Source organism: Vanessa atalanta, chromosome 2 (genome assembly GCF_905147765.1).
Source record: "Vanessa atalanta chromosome 2, ilVanAtal1.2, whole genome shotgun sequence".
In the NCBI taxonomy this organism is placed as follows: domain Eukaryota; kingdom Metazoa; phylum Arthropoda; class Insecta; order Lepidoptera; family Nymphalidae; genus Vanessa; species Vanessa atalanta.
The window spans coordinates 10,469,189-10,489,321 of NC_061872.1; the positions used below are offsets into that span (position 1 = coordinate 10,469,189).

General features: G+C 31.0%; 2 protein-coding genes across 5 annotated transcripts in view; one reads left to right on the top strand and one right to left on the bottom strand.

The window, feature by feature from the left end:
* Window positions 1-63: 63 nt before the first annotated feature.
* Window positions 64-8,708, bottom strand: LOC125069387 (protein ROP). Of its 4 annotated transcripts, none has more exons than XM_047678894.1 (15): window positions 8,637-8,708; window positions 6,763-6,912; window positions 6,389-6,544; window positions 5,942-6,045; window positions 5,397-5,545; window positions 5,155-5,215; window positions 4,696-4,850; window positions 4,430-4,581; window positions 3,950-4,104; window positions 3,729-3,809; window positions 3,308-3,475; window positions 2,854-2,943; window positions 2,543-2,640; window positions 1,778-1,860; window positions 64-1,544 (listed from the first exon to the last, which is right to left on the bottom strand). In XM_047678894.1, exons 1-15 carry the CDS (start codon window positions 8,662-8,664, stop codon window positions 1,411-1,413), a joined length of 1,764 nt encoding a protein of 587 aa, XP_047534850.1. In that variant the 5' UTR covers window positions 8,665-8,708; the 3' UTR covers window positions 64-1,410. The 4 variants fall into 4 exon arrangements, with proteins under 4 accessions (XP_047534850.1, XP_047534834.1, XP_047534841.1 ...); XM_047678878.1 differs by having other exon boundaries at window positions 5,155-5,230; XM_047678885.1 differs by lacking the exon at window positions 5,942-6,045 and adding an exon at window positions 6,166-6,269.
* A 1,091-nt stretch (window positions 8,709-9,799) lies between these two features.
* Window positions 9,800-20,133, top strand: part of LOC125069305 (ras GTPase-activating protein raskol) — a 146,286-nt gene continuing 135,952 nt past the window's right edge. The window contains exon 1 of the mRNA XM_047678795.1: window positions 9,800-10,104. Within this exon, the coding sequence (XP_047534751.1) occupies window positions 10,038-10,104 (67 nt within the window). The 5' untranslated portion in view covers window positions 9,800-10,037. The remainder of the gene's footprint in view (window positions 10,105-20,133) is intronic.

The following is a 20,133-nucleotide window of genomic DNA, read 5'->3' on the forward strand; positions in this document are numbered from 1 at the left end:
CAGTAACTGTCACTCCATTAGCCTTTAGTCGTTAAAAGCTTGATATAATTAAAACAACTGTCGGATGATTAAATATTTTATTAATATGTAACACTTGAATACTGATAGTTAAGTTGGTTTACACAGGTAAAAGGAAATGCGTATATTCTACATAATTGCACAAACTTGGGCGTTGACTATTAATTATTAGGAATTAAATGTAAAAATTGTTATAGTTAATATTCTAATAATCCATATCATACGATATGTAAATGTATTGTTTTATATATATTAACAATTTAAGAACCAATATTGTTATTTTTGTTTTTGACACTAAATTAATATAAATAATTTTTTTCTATATAACTAACAACTACCTAATGTCTCATGAGTTATTAAGTATTAATTAAAATGATGAAAGTCACGATATCTATATATTGATACGAGCACATAAAATTACTATTATTGGAATGTAGAGATAACTAAAACACGAATTGCTATAACATATTACTTATATGTAATATGTGAATATTATTATCGGTTTTAAAGGGACAATCTTATGAACATTTATTAAGTTTTTTTAAAATTATTCATTCTATGTAAACTTTAAGATACTTTGATCTATTTCACGTGAGTGTTTAATGTTGTCTCTACAATGTAGTGGATTAACATTCAAATAAGCCATTCCTCCTCGATCCTAAAATTTAATTCCAAAAATTTCATAACTAATATTTACTTCGTCTGTTTACAAACTTTAAGACTTATTACAGGAGGCCGTAATTATTTATCGAACTAGAGTTCTTTACTACAAATAGTAACTATTAAAATTATAAAAAAATACTTATGTCCTTTAACATATTAATTATGAATAAGGATCTGTTACAAGTAAATTCATGTCAACGTCTATTATGAGACTTTACAAAATAATATTAAAACTTGTAAAACATCAACAATATAAATATTTTGATCAAAATATTAACCTAAATCTACAAACATAACATAGAATTGTTATTACAATTCATCGCAAACAATATCACAATTACATTAAAACAAATAATTAAATATTTATCGAAGCAGTAATGTTTTAATTTCGTTTTCGACACAGTTGTTATCGACAAGGTTGTAAGTTAAAAAATGCTTAAAGCAAATTTTATATCTTTCAAATGTTGTTATCATATAATTTTCTGTTTACGCATGTATACATTACTACGTTAGGTACTGCCTAATTGAATGTATTAGAAGCACTTCGCTAGCCTATGGTAATAATTGCCATGTACAAATATTAGTTGATAAACATCGCTATCCACAAGGATTGCTAGTAAAACTAAGATTCAATCTAGCTTTTTTATCAATTACATTTTTGCCCATCGGTAGTTCTATAATACCATAAAGAAACGGCTAAACCTAAAAGGTATCCCTCGATGTTGCTGTTTAAGCGGTAAGAGAGCTGAGATCCGAGAGGAAGTTGTCCGGTGTGAGGATGTGGGACGAGCCCATGATCACCTCCCAGTTCTTGAGAGCCGCCGTCACCTCGTAGGCGCAGCGTATCTCGGAGAAGCAAACGCCTTGAAAGAGATGTTATAGTGAACATTCGTTATATTACTTTACAATCGTCAGCTTTATGCCGCCAAGCAATATAGTGTTTTTGTATTTTAATAAATATTCATAATTCACATCACAATTCATTATTTACTTAGATGTTGATTATTCCGTTATCATTTTAGACATTGATTATTTAAATAGTATTTTTTAATAAGTGTTAACTTATTACGGAAACGGTTTAAAATTTAAAACTTACCTCCAACTACAAAGACGATCAGACGCGGTACATTTTTAATAGTCTGTTGCGCCTTATCTTTATGCCAATGGCCATAACGCACACTAGAACAAGAAAAAACAATGTTTTTACATAAATATTATTATTCTGACGTATTTATATACCAGGATATCAATTGACGGCCAAAACAAAAACTGTGCGGTTCTATCTTTGATTCTTCTCAGAGAATCTATATTTCCTAACATCTATATCATCGACAGCAGTTTTAATTTCCTTCCTTTAGCGCCTTGTACAAAAACATTTTTCAAACACAACGCAGTCACTTCAAATATTTACTTTCTAGCCTATGAAATTGTGAAGTCAGTACTAGATTACTCAATACAAGTTAGTAGTATTTGTTGATTGCTAGACATGATATATAAAAAAGAAAAATGGTGGACAAGTGTAACTACTCAGTTTCTTGCCTGTTCTTCTTGGTAAAATTGGTTGATTTACATCTATTACATACCTTGTAATAAAGTGTTTATAAGCCTACTTGAATAAAGAATATTTAGATTTTATAAATGTTTGTTTGTTTATGAGTATTTCGAAAACTGTACGGAATGTTTTCGGTTCATCAATTAAATTTAAAATTACACACTGGTGCATTACTAAGGGATTTATTTTGTACTCAAAAAGTTATCTAATATGTCGGCGATTATAATAAAATAAAAAATAAACAAAAAACAATCTGTGATGGGAAAGTAATTGATTATTTATGCGTGAGTGTACCCCTAGTTGTCTTACCTCGTTGGAGCTTGGTATCCAGAAGTCTGAGCGCGTCCTGCGAGGAATGGAAAATGGCGTTGGTCCAATTTATCTTCAATCGAATCTTCAATGATGTCCTATTAGTAAGAATATAATTAATTAGAATTTAATAGTTACACGAAAATTAACTGGCTGAATAAAAACTATACTAATTACATAAAAATTAATAATTAAGTTTTGAAAAATTGAATGCTAATAAAAAAAAAAGAAAGTCAATAATTTAACTTAAAGGCATATCAAGAAGTGTTAACATTGATATCTCGAAATGGACAAAATAATAAAAAAAATACCTTGATCACTGGTGTCCAACGAGACATCTGATATGTCTGTTCAGTGATCCTCTCCTTTCGTGGTACTTGATATTGCTTCTTTCTATTACCCTGCAATATAAATGATGTAAAGGTTCGTTAGAGCAATGTAATTTTACCCTGGTGCATATGTTACCCATGTATTACCAGAGCACATTTGTCTCTTTTATCGCACATTGAAATAAACAATATGAAACAAATGGTTGTTTGAAGCCAGTTACAATATATATTAATATGCTATTTATACACTTTATTGTATTTTGTTTTTATTGTATTATATTATATACATTACATAATTTGAATATAAATCGTATTGGTTCTTTTTACTTAATGATATTAGTACTTTTTAAATAAAATTGTTCACTTCCAAGAGATTATAAGATCAAAGGATCATACTCTTTGTCTGTTCAATATTACTGTGATGTAAGGTACTGACATCGACGACGACGTTGAGGCCGAGGTTGGCGAGGTTGAGCAGCGCCTGTTTGTCGGACGGCTCGAGCTGCGCGTGCGTCACCAGCTTGTTGAGGTTCTCCTCAGAAATGCCATTCTTCGACATTATATACAGAGCGATAATGCGCATCTTGTCGTAGTTTTTGATCGTCTGAAAAATTTTACAAATAAAACACTCTAGAACTTAGAACACATTTAAGTAGTAACAAGTAGAAGTAATAATTTAAGAGAAGTATATTTTATTACAAAGAGTATTATATTTATATACTATTTTATACAAAGTGGAATATGATTCCCAGGACAATAAATTTGATCTTAAACCAAAAAAAATGATTCCTTTTGTTTTAATTTCATATAAAGGTTTATCCAAATGATTAAGTCATAGTTAGCACAGTGCACAGTACCTGATCGAGTAGAACTGGTACAATGCTTCTCATATGGTCCTTAATTTTTTCTCCCTCAGCGTCGGTACCCATTGCGAGATCCTGAAATAATTAAAATGGCGCTATAATTACTTGCTGCGCATCATCATATAGAGATCGCAAATGCTAATAGCAAAGTGTTAAATTACGTTAGTGTTAAACCTAAACGTAAAATAAATAAATAAATAGTGTAAAATCTTCACCTGTTCAACTTTGCACAGTTTGTCGACGTAGCCTTGGTAAGACTTCATGCAGTCCTCAGCAAGACGCAGGTGGGTCGCGTACTTAGACAACTCTTTCTGATATTGCGGCATCTTCTTGATCATTTGTGACAGGTCGCGCATCGACTGCTTGTCACCTAACGCAAACATTGAAATCTTACTTATAATGGTTATTTTTGTACATTTCATGTACTTGTTTTGCCAATAAGCAATATTTCCGTTGCAGTATCATGAACGTTTTGAACATTGAACGAGGTGGTTCGTTTGTAATATCATTATTGTTTACAACAAAATTACCAACAAACAGCATTAAACTTTTATTTGATTAGATTAATCTTGCACTTAGCAATCAAAACGAGAGGTCTTGCTCTTTGTCCATTCTTGAGATATAAATGGGGTATTAATGATAGTAATATATTCCCATATGAAACAATATTTTTTTTATGACTTTTATTTACATACCTCCACCCATACGTTTGGAATCAGTGAACTTCTTGAGATTCTTGGTGACAGACGTTGATACGACCGCAATGTGCTGGTGTCGCAGTTCCACCCAAAGTTCATCATTTTCATCTAAAAGTACCTCCTTCATGTGCCCCTGTGATGCATCATATCTAAAAAAATCCAGATTGTTTATTAATATAGGCTAACAAAAATTAAGTATTGATTATTAATTATAAACCTGTAATAGGTTTCCATCAGTTGTGAATGTTTCTGCTACAACATACCTATAGACGTCATTCTCAATGGGGAGTAGGTCATAGGCCATAGCCTGGAGCGTGAGTTCGTGCAGTAACGGCGAAACACAGTCGAAGCCGCGGTCCAGCACCAGCAGCTGCGAGCGCGCCTTCTCAGGACCTTCGCCCATGGTCGGCTCGTCTGCCTAAAAGGTAGAATGTAAAATAATTTGAATGCTACAATTTCACTGAATATGGAACAAAATAAAGACATTGCAATAATGTAGCTATAATGTTTGTATACCAATTATTTTTGGTGCGGTTAAGGTAATATAATATTATGAAGAAATATATAAGTATATAAAATTTATTATTTAGTAAGGCACCGCAAATTGACGTAAAAAATTTGAAGAAAAATCATTATTTTTCTAGAAAATATTTATTTGATGAGCGTTTCCTTGCGTCATATTTGCATAAAAGGATTGTTGGTAAAAAATTAAGCAAGTGTACCTTGTATGCGTCGAGTTTTTGCTGAATAAGTTGCGCTAGTTCTACATTACGCTCCCAGTCGCTGTAATAAATGTTACTAAATGTTACTATAAAATGACTTTAATGAGTGCACATACACAGTAAAAATCATTGATTTGACTTCCTTGAAATTATGTACTAAAAATAATGAATACTTAATATAATTAAAAAAAACATTTTTCATTTACAGTTAGTTTTTTTTTTAGTTCAGTATGCATTTTCACCTGCGGTAACGAACCGACGGGTACTCTCCAAGAGTAGCACAGAGAGTGGCGATCTGTTCGGCGATGCGCTCCATGTTGGCGTTGCGCGTCTGCGTGAGCGCCGGGTTGTACATGCACTGGAATGTGTCCGGTGAGTCCAACGAAAACACCTGCAAATATTTACCTGAAGTAATGACTGGATACATATGTCAAAATATACAAACATTTGTTTACTGGTTACTCTACCATTGCTTCAACATTATTCAATATTATTATTGTTGAGTGAAAATAATATGTTGATTGTAGCAAGGTTATGTTCTTAATCCAGAGAAACAATATTTTTTTTGCAATGCAATTGATTTTATAATGCTATTAAAGAAAAGAACTAAAAAATTTATAGATATTTAGCATTGGCTGAAGTCTTTGATGAGCTGTGACCCAACTACTTGCTGTATTTTGAATATATAATTCGCCAAAACATGAGCACCTTTACATTCATATGAAGTCCATGTAGTTAATGGAAATAACAGAAAGAAGTCTGGTTTAAGCTTCAGTAAATATATTACCTGACTCTCATAAGGCAAGAAAGCAATGTTGATTTCCTTTAAAGTTTTGATTTTTCTAGCAGCTGATGATTTGCAGAGTTCATTGAACAATTCCTCTGGGCACACTAATAATGGCAGCGTGCAAAATAATGTTACATCTTAATTATTAATTTAGGCAGAGACTTTATGTTATATCTTTATAGTTAAATGTCCCCTGTATATGAAAATATTACAATCCAACAAACCTGTTGCTCATATGGTATGAAAGCTATGTTGATTTCCTTTAATGTTTTGATATATTTAGCTACTTGACTACGTGATAGTTCATCAAACAGAACATCAGGACAAGCTGTAAATTGAAATGAAATAATAAATGCAACTTAATGTCAAAGCAGTAAAAAAATGAACGTGCAAATTAAAACATATTTTAAGAGTGCATAACAATAAAATATAGAACACTTGTCTTACCTTCAGTGAAGAAGACGTGAGCAGCTTTGTACATTATACGGTTACCAACTGAGAAATCGTTGATCAATGCATGAACAGATTTCTCACAGGGTGTTATCAGGTAAATGCCATCCATGGTGTAAAGCGGCTCGCGTTTCTTGTGAATGTCTTCTACCACTGAAGAATAAAAATGTTGATATCGAGGAAAACAGTTTCAAAAAGTCAGTGCTTATCTAACAGAATAAAATTTGGCATTCATATTTAAATAAAGATAGACAGTATGAGATTGATTTAAATATCATAGAACTGTTATGTAAATGATTATGCAATAATCCATATTCACATAAGTTTTTGAATAAATAATAATTATATTTAAACAATTGTAAAACACTTACAGGTAATGCCTTCCGCTGAGATGTCATGCATTTTGCAACATGCAGACACCATGCGCATAGACAGCTGATCCACGATGAGAATACGCCATTCTATGCGCTGTGATTCCTTGCCTTTGGGACCGCGATAGCGGATCACCTCGTTCATAATCTCTATAAATGATATAAAAATGTATTACATATTCATAAGGTAAAAATAAATACATATTACAAGTAACATAAATTACTAATTTAATCTCTTAGATTTAAACAAGAATTTACTAATTCAATGGACATGGAACATGTTCCACACAGTAGCATTTACCAGATAAGGTAATAACTATGTCTTTGTATTGTTTTTATTTCTTTTTATTACAATCTAAGTATAAGGCAAGGTGATTACCTTACCTTATACTTAGATTAAATAATTTGATTAAATTGAAAGACAGAATCACCAAAAATGTATTCTTATAGAAAATTTGTATACAAATATATACATGACAGTGAAAATTCATACCCAGTTTTTTATAAGATTGCTTAGGTCAGAGGTTTTTTTTTATTGGCAGTGATAAATTTTTGACAATCAATAAACTAGTGTAACATTTTGACTTCATACATTTCTTAAATTCTCATTCTTATTTGTCTATAACACATAAATGACCTAATAATATCAATCAAAACCTTTAAGTTCTGAAATGGTGACTGTGTGGCTAATAAAATAAATTTTGCAATAAAAATATATTCCCACCATTGGATTGGATAGTGAAGACAATAAAATTATCCCTGACTAAAATTTGCTGTGCTACTAGATTTATTTTATTTATTTAGATAAATATTACTAAACTATTATATTATATTTATAGTATCTATAAAATTGTTGAAAGTGTATATAATTATAACATCTATATACATATATTAATATTATAAATGCAAAAGTAACTCTATCTGTCCATTGCTTTTTGACAGCCACATAACTTAACTGAATTTGATGAAGTTTGGTATGAAATAAGCCTGAACTATCTTTTTAGGATAATACATGATGACCAACCCCTAAGACACGAGTGAATCCATAGGCGACAACTAGTATATCATAAAAAGTGTCTATATTTATATTTTCTCTCAGTATAGATTTTTCTTGTATCATATTTTTGGATACTCTACAATGTAATTGATATCAAAATATTTAAAATAGTTTGCTTTTTATGGAATTTAAATATTTAAAAGGAACAAATACAGTAATTTGGTAAGTTATTGTATAGTGTATGATGTAGATATTTGCAAGTGTTAGAGCAGTAATTCTTTAATAAGTACTCAATGATTTAATTTAACCATATAATTATGTCTTATTTTTATAATTTGTATTATGTACTGTAGAAGAGGGAATATATCGACCGCAATGAATGACGTACCAACATCGCCCACTCGGTCACCTCCCCCACCCCACTGTCGAGTGACAGAAAAATCAATAACAAACACTTAGCCCAGTTATGTATGTATCATAAGCACAATACATGATCTTTCTTCGTATTATATAAAGCAATAATTGGATGTAAAAAATAGAAATAATTTACAACTGCAAAACTTGGCTTGGAATTGTAGATTATTTATCCTGAAAGATTATACGTAACATAGAGAAAAAAAGTAGCCGAATAAATTTAAAAAGTATTTATTAATTAATTAATTGATCGTAGCACATACATTTAGTTTGAATTGTAAAGAAATTCTAAATTCTAAAATTCAATAATAACATTAGTCATTGATAAGATTACAATTACTCATTATACCTTTGAGTAACAATTCGTTTTTTGTTATAATGAATTGACACTTAAACAAAATAAAATACCTGTGTTTATGAGTTTCATAGCGAATATATCAAATTATATTAATATTTTACTTACTTTGTCCGACAAGTGCTTTTAGTGCCATCTTGTTCCATAGACTAACTAAATTGGTCGAAATTGTTGGGAATATTACTATTGAATTTTGACATTTGACAAGATATTCTTAGGAGAATTGCCATGTATAAGAACGATGTGTATTAAATGATTAACACGAGAGACGTTAATAGTTTTTGGATAACTGATAAGAAAATTTTATTTTTAGGCGGGGAGGGCCAAAACTAATACTGATTCAACCGACTGTTTGTAACTGTATGAATTGTAGTTGATAATTTGTTATATATATTGAATGGCAATACAATGTTGACAAATTATTATTCCATCTTGACAATACATAATAAAAATATAATATAATATTTATATATTTAATAAATATACAATTTTCTCAAAAGCTCGATTGTACTAATCACCTTACACAAACAACTTGTTGAACACGCGGTGCCATAGCAAATTGACGTGTAGGGCTTGCCTTAAAATGATGTCTATGGTATGACAATTAGTTAAAAACCCGTTCCAGTATTTATTTAAACATACATAATATATTTTTATTCAAAAATATAATTATTTTATAATTACACGTTTAATTTTATTTTAATAGTTTGTATGAATAAAAAAAAGATATATTGCGCGCGCATTTTTCAATCACGTCAATAACAGAAGACAGAGAAACAACATATTCCTTTTTCTTCGATCATACGAAATGTTGAAGAGAAGTGTATTCGCTATTTGGTATTCGCCGATTTAGATTTAGTTTTTTATATGCTTGCGTAGGTGATGGATGTCGCGCAAGGTTATAAGCTACTATAATCACGTGTACGTAAATTGTGCGGTATTTTTATAAATGTTTTTTTTTTTTATCTGCACAACTCATGTTTTTTATTTGCCAAAAAATTACGTTCGATCAATATCGTATGTTTTTTTTGAATAAATTGTATAATAAAATAAAATATTAATAAATACAAGGAGTGTCGACTGCAAGTAATTAGGAAGTGAATTACTTTAAATATAATTTTAATTTGCTTCATGAAATGATTATAAATATTTTGTCATGGTAAATTACAAAATTATTTAATATTATCATTTACATAGCGAATTTGTTTAAATAGTTAATGATATTATAGATAAGTATTTAAATATATTACAGAGACTATAATATGAGTTGATTTAATCACTTTTCATTGATCAACGTGGTTGTCTTTTTATCGGTCGCTGGTGAAAGTGAGGTGCGGTGTTTGAAGAGTCACTTTGTATATTCCACTGGCTGGCTGATTAGTTGCAGCTAGTGTCTAGTGTGGTAGTGACTAGTAAAGTGAAATGTAGTGGCAAATCGACGATGTATGTGCTAGCGTTGGGCTTAAGATTTTAGCCAATGTATGTTTTTGATTCGTGATTGAGTGCAAGATGAACGATGAAATGCCTGTTGTGATCTCCTACCCTTGCCGCGCTGAAGGCTGGTTGGATAGATGTGGTAAGTTTTTCCGTTTTAATTCTGTAAATATTTTAGACGACCTACCTATTTTAAAAAAATATGTTGCTTTGCTATTTTTATGATTACATCTGTAAGTTATTTGGGGCGATTTACGTAAGCGTTCAACAAGTGACATGCATTATTTGTGCAAGTGAAGCGCATTGTTTTGGTAGGAACAGCGTACAGATTTGTACGTGTAAAGGAATCTTTATAATGCTTTATAGAGATTTGTTTAATTATAAAACTAATAGATACTAAGTTTGTACCTACTCATACATATATGCATACATATATATTACCCTTTGAATAACTAAAACTTAAATGTTAAAAATCTAAGATTCTATCTTAATAAGTTATTTAAAGTAATTATTCCTCCTAGCATAATCTTCAAAATTTTCTATTGAAAACGGAACATATAACAATGTAAGAGCTAAAAGCCGGGCTGTTACTATAGTTTTTTTAGAGCTAAATTCTTGTTTTTATTCATGCTAAATATATGTTTTCTAATAGATTAAATTATAAGTGAAATATATATTATTAAAAAAGCTATAAAATAGCCATGAGATTGTACAACCAATCAGATTCCTACGAATATACGAAAATTACCGCACCGTTTATACTTAAGAAGTAACCGAAACTATACTTAAGGCCTGGCCACAAGCAAATTATTGGTACATGGTAGTAAATATCTACCAAAAGGGCCCCAAATTTATGGGTGGCCAAGAGCCCCAGCATAGCTTGAGACAGCTCTGTATACTACGCAGTACATACATATTATACTGCACAAATGTGTACGGAAACACAGATTATTATTCCCCTTGAAAGAGATTAGCCACAGGACTATGGGCTTACGTGTTATATATATTATTATTGTATGTAATACGTTAATACTGAGAGTTTTACGAAAGAAAAACCCAACAACATTTTATCAACCCGACCTAGGGTTTGAACCAAGGATCACGGGATCTGCCGACTTACACCTAACCACTAGACTACCGAAGGCGACGTAAAAATGATGTTTGTTTATTTTGTTGAAAAAAACTGGGTTTACTTGATGGCAGGGCTTTGTGATAGCCTCTCTGGATAACCACCCACTTATCAGATATTCTACCGCCAAACATCAGTACCCAGTGTTGTTGTGTTTCGGTTTGAAGGGTGAGTGAACCAGTGTAACTACTGGCACAAGAGACATAACATCTTAGTTTCCAAGGTTGGAGGACCATTTGCTCGCCCGCCTACCTATATCATAAAAAAATAAAGATTCTAGAACTATGAAAACCTTTGAATTAGTCAAGAGTTTGTATCATGTTATGAAATAATGAAGTCAACAAAAGTTTTGGGTAAATACAGTACACTCTTGGTTTGGTTTAAAGGGTTTGTCATGGCTGGCATCGCATTGACGATTAAAGTCATTGTTAATATTTCTTACGGTGCCAATGTTGCTGGCAGTATCACTTATCACCAAGTGGCTCATTTGCTCGACTTCCTTCTAATTATAAAATTTATATTTTTCCCGTCAGGTCCATACTTTGAGCAAAAAAATATTTAAAATTACCATTGATAATAATATAAACAGACGCAATAAAGAATTTGACGATAGAAAAGAATTTGTTTAAAATGTGCTTCATAGAACAAAACAATTATCTTCTATTTTGAATTAGGGAGATTCTTTGTCCAGCAGGTTAGCAGTGTATGCCCTAGATAGAGTGAAAACTATACGGTGTTGTGGTTTTCTATCGAGTTTCGGTTCATCAGCCTAGGCTTAAACGACTCGCTTTCTAGTTGAGGTTCTTAAGAGAAAATAATTAGTTGGTGTAATAATTTCAGCATTTCATGCTGTTTTGTTTAAAATGGATGGCGAAATTTTAACGTAGTCTATAGATAAGTCAGGATGTCTATTCGTTTATTACAAATGGCGTACATAAACTGTTCACACTTACATTGACTGATATAAGTGTCTATTAGGTATTTACGTAGCTTTGCAAGGGAATAGGATAGTAATTACTTAGTATATAACAATACCTGCCGCGACAACTACAAATTCAATCTAACAGTTGGCATGAGCATTGAGCAGTATCAGTAACTTGAGGATTCGGGCGCCATGTTAATATTTATTTTCATTGCTAGAGATGTGAATTATTTTATTTGAAAATATTCTCAATAAGATTAGTGGAAGTAAAAAATAGCTGAAATGGGCCAGTAGATACAGTACGTGTAGCCAAAGGTTTGTATGTTTTTGCATGCTCTAGTTGTAATTAAAATCCACCATCCACAATATCGTGGAGGTAAAACCAATCATCTTTAGGAATCCCTTGCATCAGTCATTTGCCACATGCATATCCACCAAACTCAGATTTGATCAACAATAATACAGAGATGAGGGTGTTACACAGCAAGGTAATGTACCGCATTCAGAAAACATACACGTACTCACCCATAAACTGATAATGTTAAGACGAAGACTAAATTTTCTTATACTGATAACACGAATTATTGTCGATTTACATATGTACTGGAACTAATAATTCAATTATGTAGGCCAATGAATATCTAGTGATGGCTTGTCTATCCAAGCAGATCATTACTGCATATTCTGTATTCTTATTTCAAATTAATTCGATTTCATAAAAATAATAGCTTATTAAACGTGATTTAATTGATATGTAATCTATATTATGTCCGATTTTTCCAAATGAACGTATTAGATTTTATTTACTTTAAAATTTTTTCAAATTATATTTAGAATTATTTTATTAAGTCGGATTTCATAAATTTAAATAACAATATGTTACCGGTGTAAAATAGCTTAAGTGAGCTTAGTTATGTAGTAATTACGAATGCTCCGCGCCCAGCCGCACCTCTGAGTATAGTCTACATCTAAGATAAAGATACCATTTTCGAAATTTTACACTCCTTTAACTGTTTCTTCATCCGGCTTTGTAAGCGTGTATTGAATTTTCCATTTTTGCATATACGTACGCTGAGGTACGACTTTCGTAGGGATGATGTCATTACTGTGTCAGGTGGATGCTTAGTTTAGGTCGGCGAGCACGTCCTGCCTTGTTTTAAGAAGAAATCAAATAAGGAAAAGTATTTAGAATTCTAAAAGCGTACACTGGTTGTCGTACTACATCCGTCAGTTAAACCCATTTGCGGCTTAAATTGTAACAGATTTATTTGAGACACGTCTTTTATCCGTTTTTAGGTTTTCATTCATGATTTATGTTGTTATTTATTTAAATTTGTTTCTATTTGAAATGTAATTATTCTTTTCGTACAAACGATAATATTAGTGATGTAAATACGTAGATATTTAATTTACCTTTATAAATAATTAAAGAAATATAAAATCTATCCACTTAAGTAATACCTACATGGTTAAGATTAATCAAAATAATTACAATTTGTGTCGCTATTTATAACTTTCTATTGAGCTTACCCTTAATCAAATATAGAGAGACATTTTGTAGGTTTTAAATACGAACGTTACATCCGTACGATGCCGTTAGATTCGACATCGGTGTCCGCGCGTGTTTAGCTTACAAACTAATTGTAGAAAGTGAACAAATAAGAAAAATCACTGGCGAATTTATTATTCGTATATAAAACAATTCGAAAAAGTTAACAAGTAACAGCCTGCAAATGCTCAACTGCTTGGCCTCGTCTGTCTGTGAGGAAATAGTTTAGAGCTTACTAAACACATGCAGGTTTTCACACGACGTTTGCGAAAACGAATCTATAATCACAAAATAATCACATGATAATACAATAGAGATTGCTCTCAATACTTAATTTACTTTCAGGTTTGGAAGCTAGATGTAGTCTAGTAGATGCGTATTTTCATTTGGTTTTGCGTTTAACTCTTAGTTCGGATCGATTAAAAGTGATTTGGTTTTTCTTCAATAAAACTTAGGATATTAGGATCTTCCGACAGAAACTTCCTAACACCAAACATACTCCCAAGCCTCGGAAACCACGTAAATCCATCCATTCACCTGGTACCTTTTTTATTAAGTAGGTAAGCGAACCTGCAATAGATTACCTGATGGTAAGTGGTCAATATCCTCATTAGACATTGGCCACTAACCTGGGGAACTGAGATTTTATGTCCTTATGCCTGTAGTTACACTCACTTACCCTTCAAAACCAGAACACAAAAATACTTAGTGATGCTGTTTAGCGGAAGAATTTGTGATGAGTGGGCGATACCTATATATAAAGCCCTACTATCAAATAAAATATGACAGTATTTTCTCTGGTCATATCAAATTACTGAGCAATTACCACTCGGGAGTTTTAACTAAGAGTTTTTTTTACATAATATTGACAATAACACAAATGAAATGGTCGCACAATGTGATAAATAGTTTTGTATAGAATGTACTTTTGAGCAGCATCCTCCAAGCAATTGATTATTTTGAAAAAATATTAACGTAATGTTTTATAAAATAAACGATTATAAATAATAAGCCAAATATTTGTAAATGTCTGACAGTGGATCTAGGATAAAAAAAATCAGAACTCAAGTAACCAACTTCAAATAACCAGATTCTATTTTTTATTTGAATTATTTTAAATTCTGTCCCGATTCAACTGCAATGGTTTCTTTTATATTGTACTCGAAGGAATAATCAATTTTATCACGTAATAATTTAACAAGAGGGGCTTTAGCGAATTCAGCTTTATACAAGGGTGAGTGTCAATAAGGGAGTTCGATGGCACTTTCGGTCATTCGTGAGCATCTAATTATGTGCCTCCTGGGAATGAGATAGACGACGGCCTCGCCATAAATCAAGATAACTGCTGGCGCGGGCAATGAAGGACGAAATTCTGCTATCGGAACGCAAGATTAACTCAATTGGATAAACATCTTTTAATCTGTTCATTAATAAATTATATATTATATAAATTTTAAGCTGAATCTTCATTTGAATTTTAAGCTTAGATTTGGTGGATGTGAATATAAATAATAATAATAATAATTCGGGCTTATTTATACTTTACTGTAGACACGATTCAACAACAAAAATAGATATTACAATACAAACTTGTTACATTAATGCATCGAATCGACTGCGTCGAATATTAATATTTATGTATGTGTATCTTGCAGACTTGCATCACATAGTATGTGGTATGAACAAAAGTCGAACGATTTCGTTTTGTAACTCCAAAGGGAAACCAAGTTGTGCCAATATCACATGAACAATTATTATCCAAGACGATTTCTAGTGTCTTTAATTTATATATATACACATACACGATTTTCACCACGGAGCAAGATATGTTTTGGTGATTTTATATTTTTAACGTCTAACAATTAAGCTGTGCTAATTAATATAAATGTAGTAACTACTAAAATTACTAAAATATTAAGCGCGGTTTTGGGTTATATGCGGTATACCCATATACTGTTATTGAGCAATGTTTCTGTATGACCACCTTCAATTGTAAAATATGATAGATTTTTTTATTAACGAGTTACAATAGGCGTTATTCTTACTTCCGGTTGATGATGTAACAGTGATCTTACAGCATATAATACATATATAGTTTGTTTTAAACACATGTAGTAGAATACTAGAAGCATGTAACTTACGTTCTGTAAATATTTTTACTTAAAAAATAAATATGTACATACATTTTTATGTACACAACTGTGTTACGTATTTACAAGTGGGCATACATTAAGTATTGCACAATGCGGAATATATCGTAAACCTGTGTAAATATTATCATATTCTTATTGCTTTTTACTGTACTCCATTTCCAACCGTGTGTATTATTAGATATTAAAGAAAGAAAGAGGTTAAATACGAACGGCATATAAGTACATTTTTGTTAGGCAATTTAGAAATATATAATTCGTACTGATAATAGTTCTACTTTTAAAATAACTTATCAACGTATAGCAGCTCTGTAATGCAGCTGGTGCAATATTGTGATAGCATTTTAATTATATATTTACTTAATATAACTAACTAGGTTAGTTAGATCGTTTCAGTAGAAACGAGCACAGTTTCTTAAATGATCCATCGAACATCCTGACCTCCAGCTCTTGAGACGAAGGCAACTGAGCAGATTTTTTGTCAAATTTTATTGTATCTTTACAATTATCATTATTATAACCAGCACTGGACTTTTTCACTTTTGCTGCGGTCATGTTGCACATTATAATATATTGCCCCACAAATCTCTATGTTAGTTAATTACAAAATATATTAACTAAAAAAAATAACGTAAGATAATTTTTTGTTTCATAATAATTCCACATTTGCGAATTTTATGTAGATGATAAATATTTTTTTAACTATTAATTTTTTTTTAGAAGTTTTAAAAAAACTTGATAGGTCAAAATATATATTGAATTTAATTTATTAAACTAGTTTCCGCTTGCGTGCGTATGAAGGGTTTGAGGGCGTGTGCAGGTAAGTGTTAGGTAGATTTTTCCGGGATAAAAAGTTGCCTTTGTACTATTCTAGACTATAATCTATTTCTGTATAAAATTTTATTCAGATCCCTTCTGACGTGATTGAGTGACAAACATCTATCCAACCAAACCATCGCATTTATAATATTATCTAGTATAATAAGATGGTATAGCTATCTATGCAAATGCCCTCGATAGGTACGAATAAAAAAAGTATTTAAAGAGGTTATGTGAAAAGTTTCTATTTGAGCACTAATTAAATTTCAAGTTGAATAAAGTACTCAGAACCTCACTTAACATACATTATTATCGATACTTTTTTAACGAAGATAACTAGCAGTAAATAGGAGGTTCATCGACATTTTTGTTCGATGTTTGTTCTCGTCAGAGCGTACTGCGTAACTAATATTTAGTGGTCCATCATTCAATTAGATGTTCCGAGAGGTCAGGGAAGCATTCCTCCCACGGTCAGCGGTTTATCGGACAAACTGGAACGGGTCGCAAGCTCCCGCATTGCGCTGCTATTGTTGTACTCGACTCTTGGAAATTAAAATGCAAACTCTTCAAAATTAAACGAGACTACTTTAGAGCGAAATAATGTTGCGAAATTTTTGTGAAGAAGTTGCTTTTTGCTAAAAAATATTGAGAAAAAAAGGTGGTAGATATACGCTGATATTGAAATGTCTTTTAGTTAGCATCTGTAGTTGCTCTTTTAAAAATATTTGTTATATAATTAAATAAGATTCGTCGTCAATACCTAAAATGACATTTCATTAGCATTATTGATTAGGTACCTACTCGTTTCTGTATACATAATACGTATTTAGGGAAGTGTAATGAAAACTGCTAAATTCTTTGTTACGTTCTCAAAATATATTTTTTATTTTTTTAATATTTTGCTATCGAAATAAATAATATTAATACGCAGTAATGGCATTTTACGTAAATAATTCTATATATTATTTACATTATTTTTTATTTAAATATATATACGAGAAATATATAAATATGAGAAAAACTTTCAATTCTTTTTTTTATGCAAGCGCTCTTTCGTTTATGCAAATTTACTATGTCAGCTGCTTACATTACATTATCATACACATTTGCGGGATTGTGAAATTATTTACACACCAAACTACGTCATAATGATATGTACATCATACATAAATATTAGAATCAAAACTTCTTATAAAGAAAGGTGTTTCGTAAGTGACCGGTTATATTTTTTTCTGTATACTTTCGTATATACGTACACGAGACAAGTGACTCGTTATTATGTGTGTGCAAGTGAACTTACGTTTTGCTATGTCCCTCGGCAATAGTTTCATAATGCTTAGAATATATATTACGTAAACCTTTTAACGATATGTCTGTTTCTTATCCATTTACTAATCGACGAATTGTGGCGTGATTATTAAAATTTAAACGCATTAAGTTGTAATTTTTTTTTTGCCTAATTACCTACCTGTTTAATAAATTTTTCCAGTGACAAAAGTTATTTGATAAACATTAACAGAAAAATATTATCTTAATTTTTCCACTTTTATTATAATCGTATCACGTATAATATTAATACAGATGATATAGAATATTTTATTTGCTGCAAAATTATTAAAGCTATATTTGTAATGCATTTGTTGGTGCTCTCCCGAATGAGTGCAAAGAGAAGCAGTTTTGAACGCAGCTGATATTATATCTAATGCGTAGAGTATTGTAGGCCCGCTGGGTGTAGTTGGTTCATAAAGTGCTGATATGAAAGCTTTGACAATGGTCTCTAAACAAAGTCACTTTTACGTCTACTTTAGACACGAACACACTCGTCGCTCGGCATCTGTAGCGCCATTTATTGTCCCGTCACTATTAGTTCTATGCACTTAAACTTAGAGACATTTCTAAAGGCTGTTTAAAAATACTTATGGTATATAAGCAAAGTGTTCGCTTCGTTAAAAAAACTTGTTAGTAAAAACAATTTAGATAATCACCGAATAACCATGTTCTTTATGAAGTACAACAACCATAACTTATTCTAATACCTTAGAGATTTTCGAAGAGAGATAAGTAGTGCGCTTCGTCAAAACGAAGCTAATCTTGAAGTTATAGCTTGATATTATTCATTAAAAAAAGGGAGAGGCTTAGACTATTATACCTTAGTTTCTACAACTACATACACCTTGTAACTGATGTTATTAATGCAAACATTATCTATGTGACTACCAGCACGGCTTTTACTCGTAACTACCAGCTCGTCGATACTAAATTAAATAAACTAGGAAGGACAGGTCTCCCTGCCTCACACCACAAACTAGTGCATAGCCGAATAAATATTGCCTCATTTTACATATTTTTCGATATAATCGATCGAATTCCATCAATCAATTCGATATTTTGTTTAAATGTTATTATTTAATTTTAATGTATCATTAAATCTGTCTGTTCATTATTTTTAATCGACGTGTAACACGCCGATTTTCTGGAATTCCTGATAAATCATGTTTATTAGATCATCGAAGAATACTACCGATTTAGATCATTTAAACTTACGTTACGTTTACGTTTTACGAATTACGTGTTTCTAAACGAAATCGGTTCATTAGTTTCGTAGGTAGTTATAGTAAAACGGCTTAAATTAACGTTCATTTAATGACGTTCGACTTTCTGATAACTTTAGTTCAAAGTATTTGATACAGTAATTTTTCTTACCAATAGTAAAATATAGTCGATTTATCTTTAAGGTTTGAATTACAGCTATCTTAACAGTAAACGTGACGTATACTATTAAGATTGCTTGTTTAGACGACGCTGATTGTTTTAAATATAATAATATACATATATATCTATTTTAATATTTGGGTTAGTATTTTAGTGTTATGTAAGAAAATTTAATACATATGAGAAGAAAAATCGGCATGAAGGCTACTTCAGTAAGATTGTTTTAGCACAGAAGGTACATGCGGATCGATCATTATGATTGTTTTCTAAGTAATTTACTTGGTTCTAACGATAAATTGCAATGACGTTTTACGTTTTCACTCCACTAAGAACAGTATACATTTGCTATAATAATATTGCTCTTTGATTAGTGATTATATTACGACGTACGGGTAAAACAGCTTTCTCAGCCTACAGTAATACAACTCTAATAAGACCCATTAAAATTTAACGACGAAAAAAAAATAATTGTCAAGTCCAAACTCTTTTTACACTATTTTTGTATTCTGTATATATATACTTAGTTTATTTATGCGCTACTTGCAAGCTATCATATAAATTGTGTACATAAATACTTATTTATAATTATATTCCTATTTATTTCGTTATTAATATTCGTGTATCATAAATGAAGTTGTTTATGTTAATTATAGGTAAAACCTTAGACAACTCAAATGTATTATTTGTATCTTTTTAATGCATTTTATATAAATTTTGAACTTTGTTTTTTAAATTATAATCTTTATATATTTATAAATTTAGCGTTATTTAATAAAGCGTTTAGTTATTGTGATCAAAATATCTTCATTTAGAAAGTACAGTAAAGGCTTATCAAATCGCTTTATCGGCGTAAACACTTCTAAATGATTTGTTTCCGTCACGTAACAAAT

Coding starts and splice junctions, on each gene's coding strand:
- LOC125069387 (XM_047678878.1), bottom strand. CDS start 8,664: ATGGCACTAAAAGCACTTGTCGGACAAA. Junction 6,046..6,388: donor TCACGTCTTCTTCACTGAAG/GTAAGACAAGTG, acceptor TGCCATTATTAG/TGTGCCCAGAGGAATTGTTC. Junction 1,861..2,542: donor GGATACCAAGCTCCAACGAG/GTAAGACAACTA, acceptor TTCTTGTTCTAG/TGTGCGTTATGGCCATTGGC.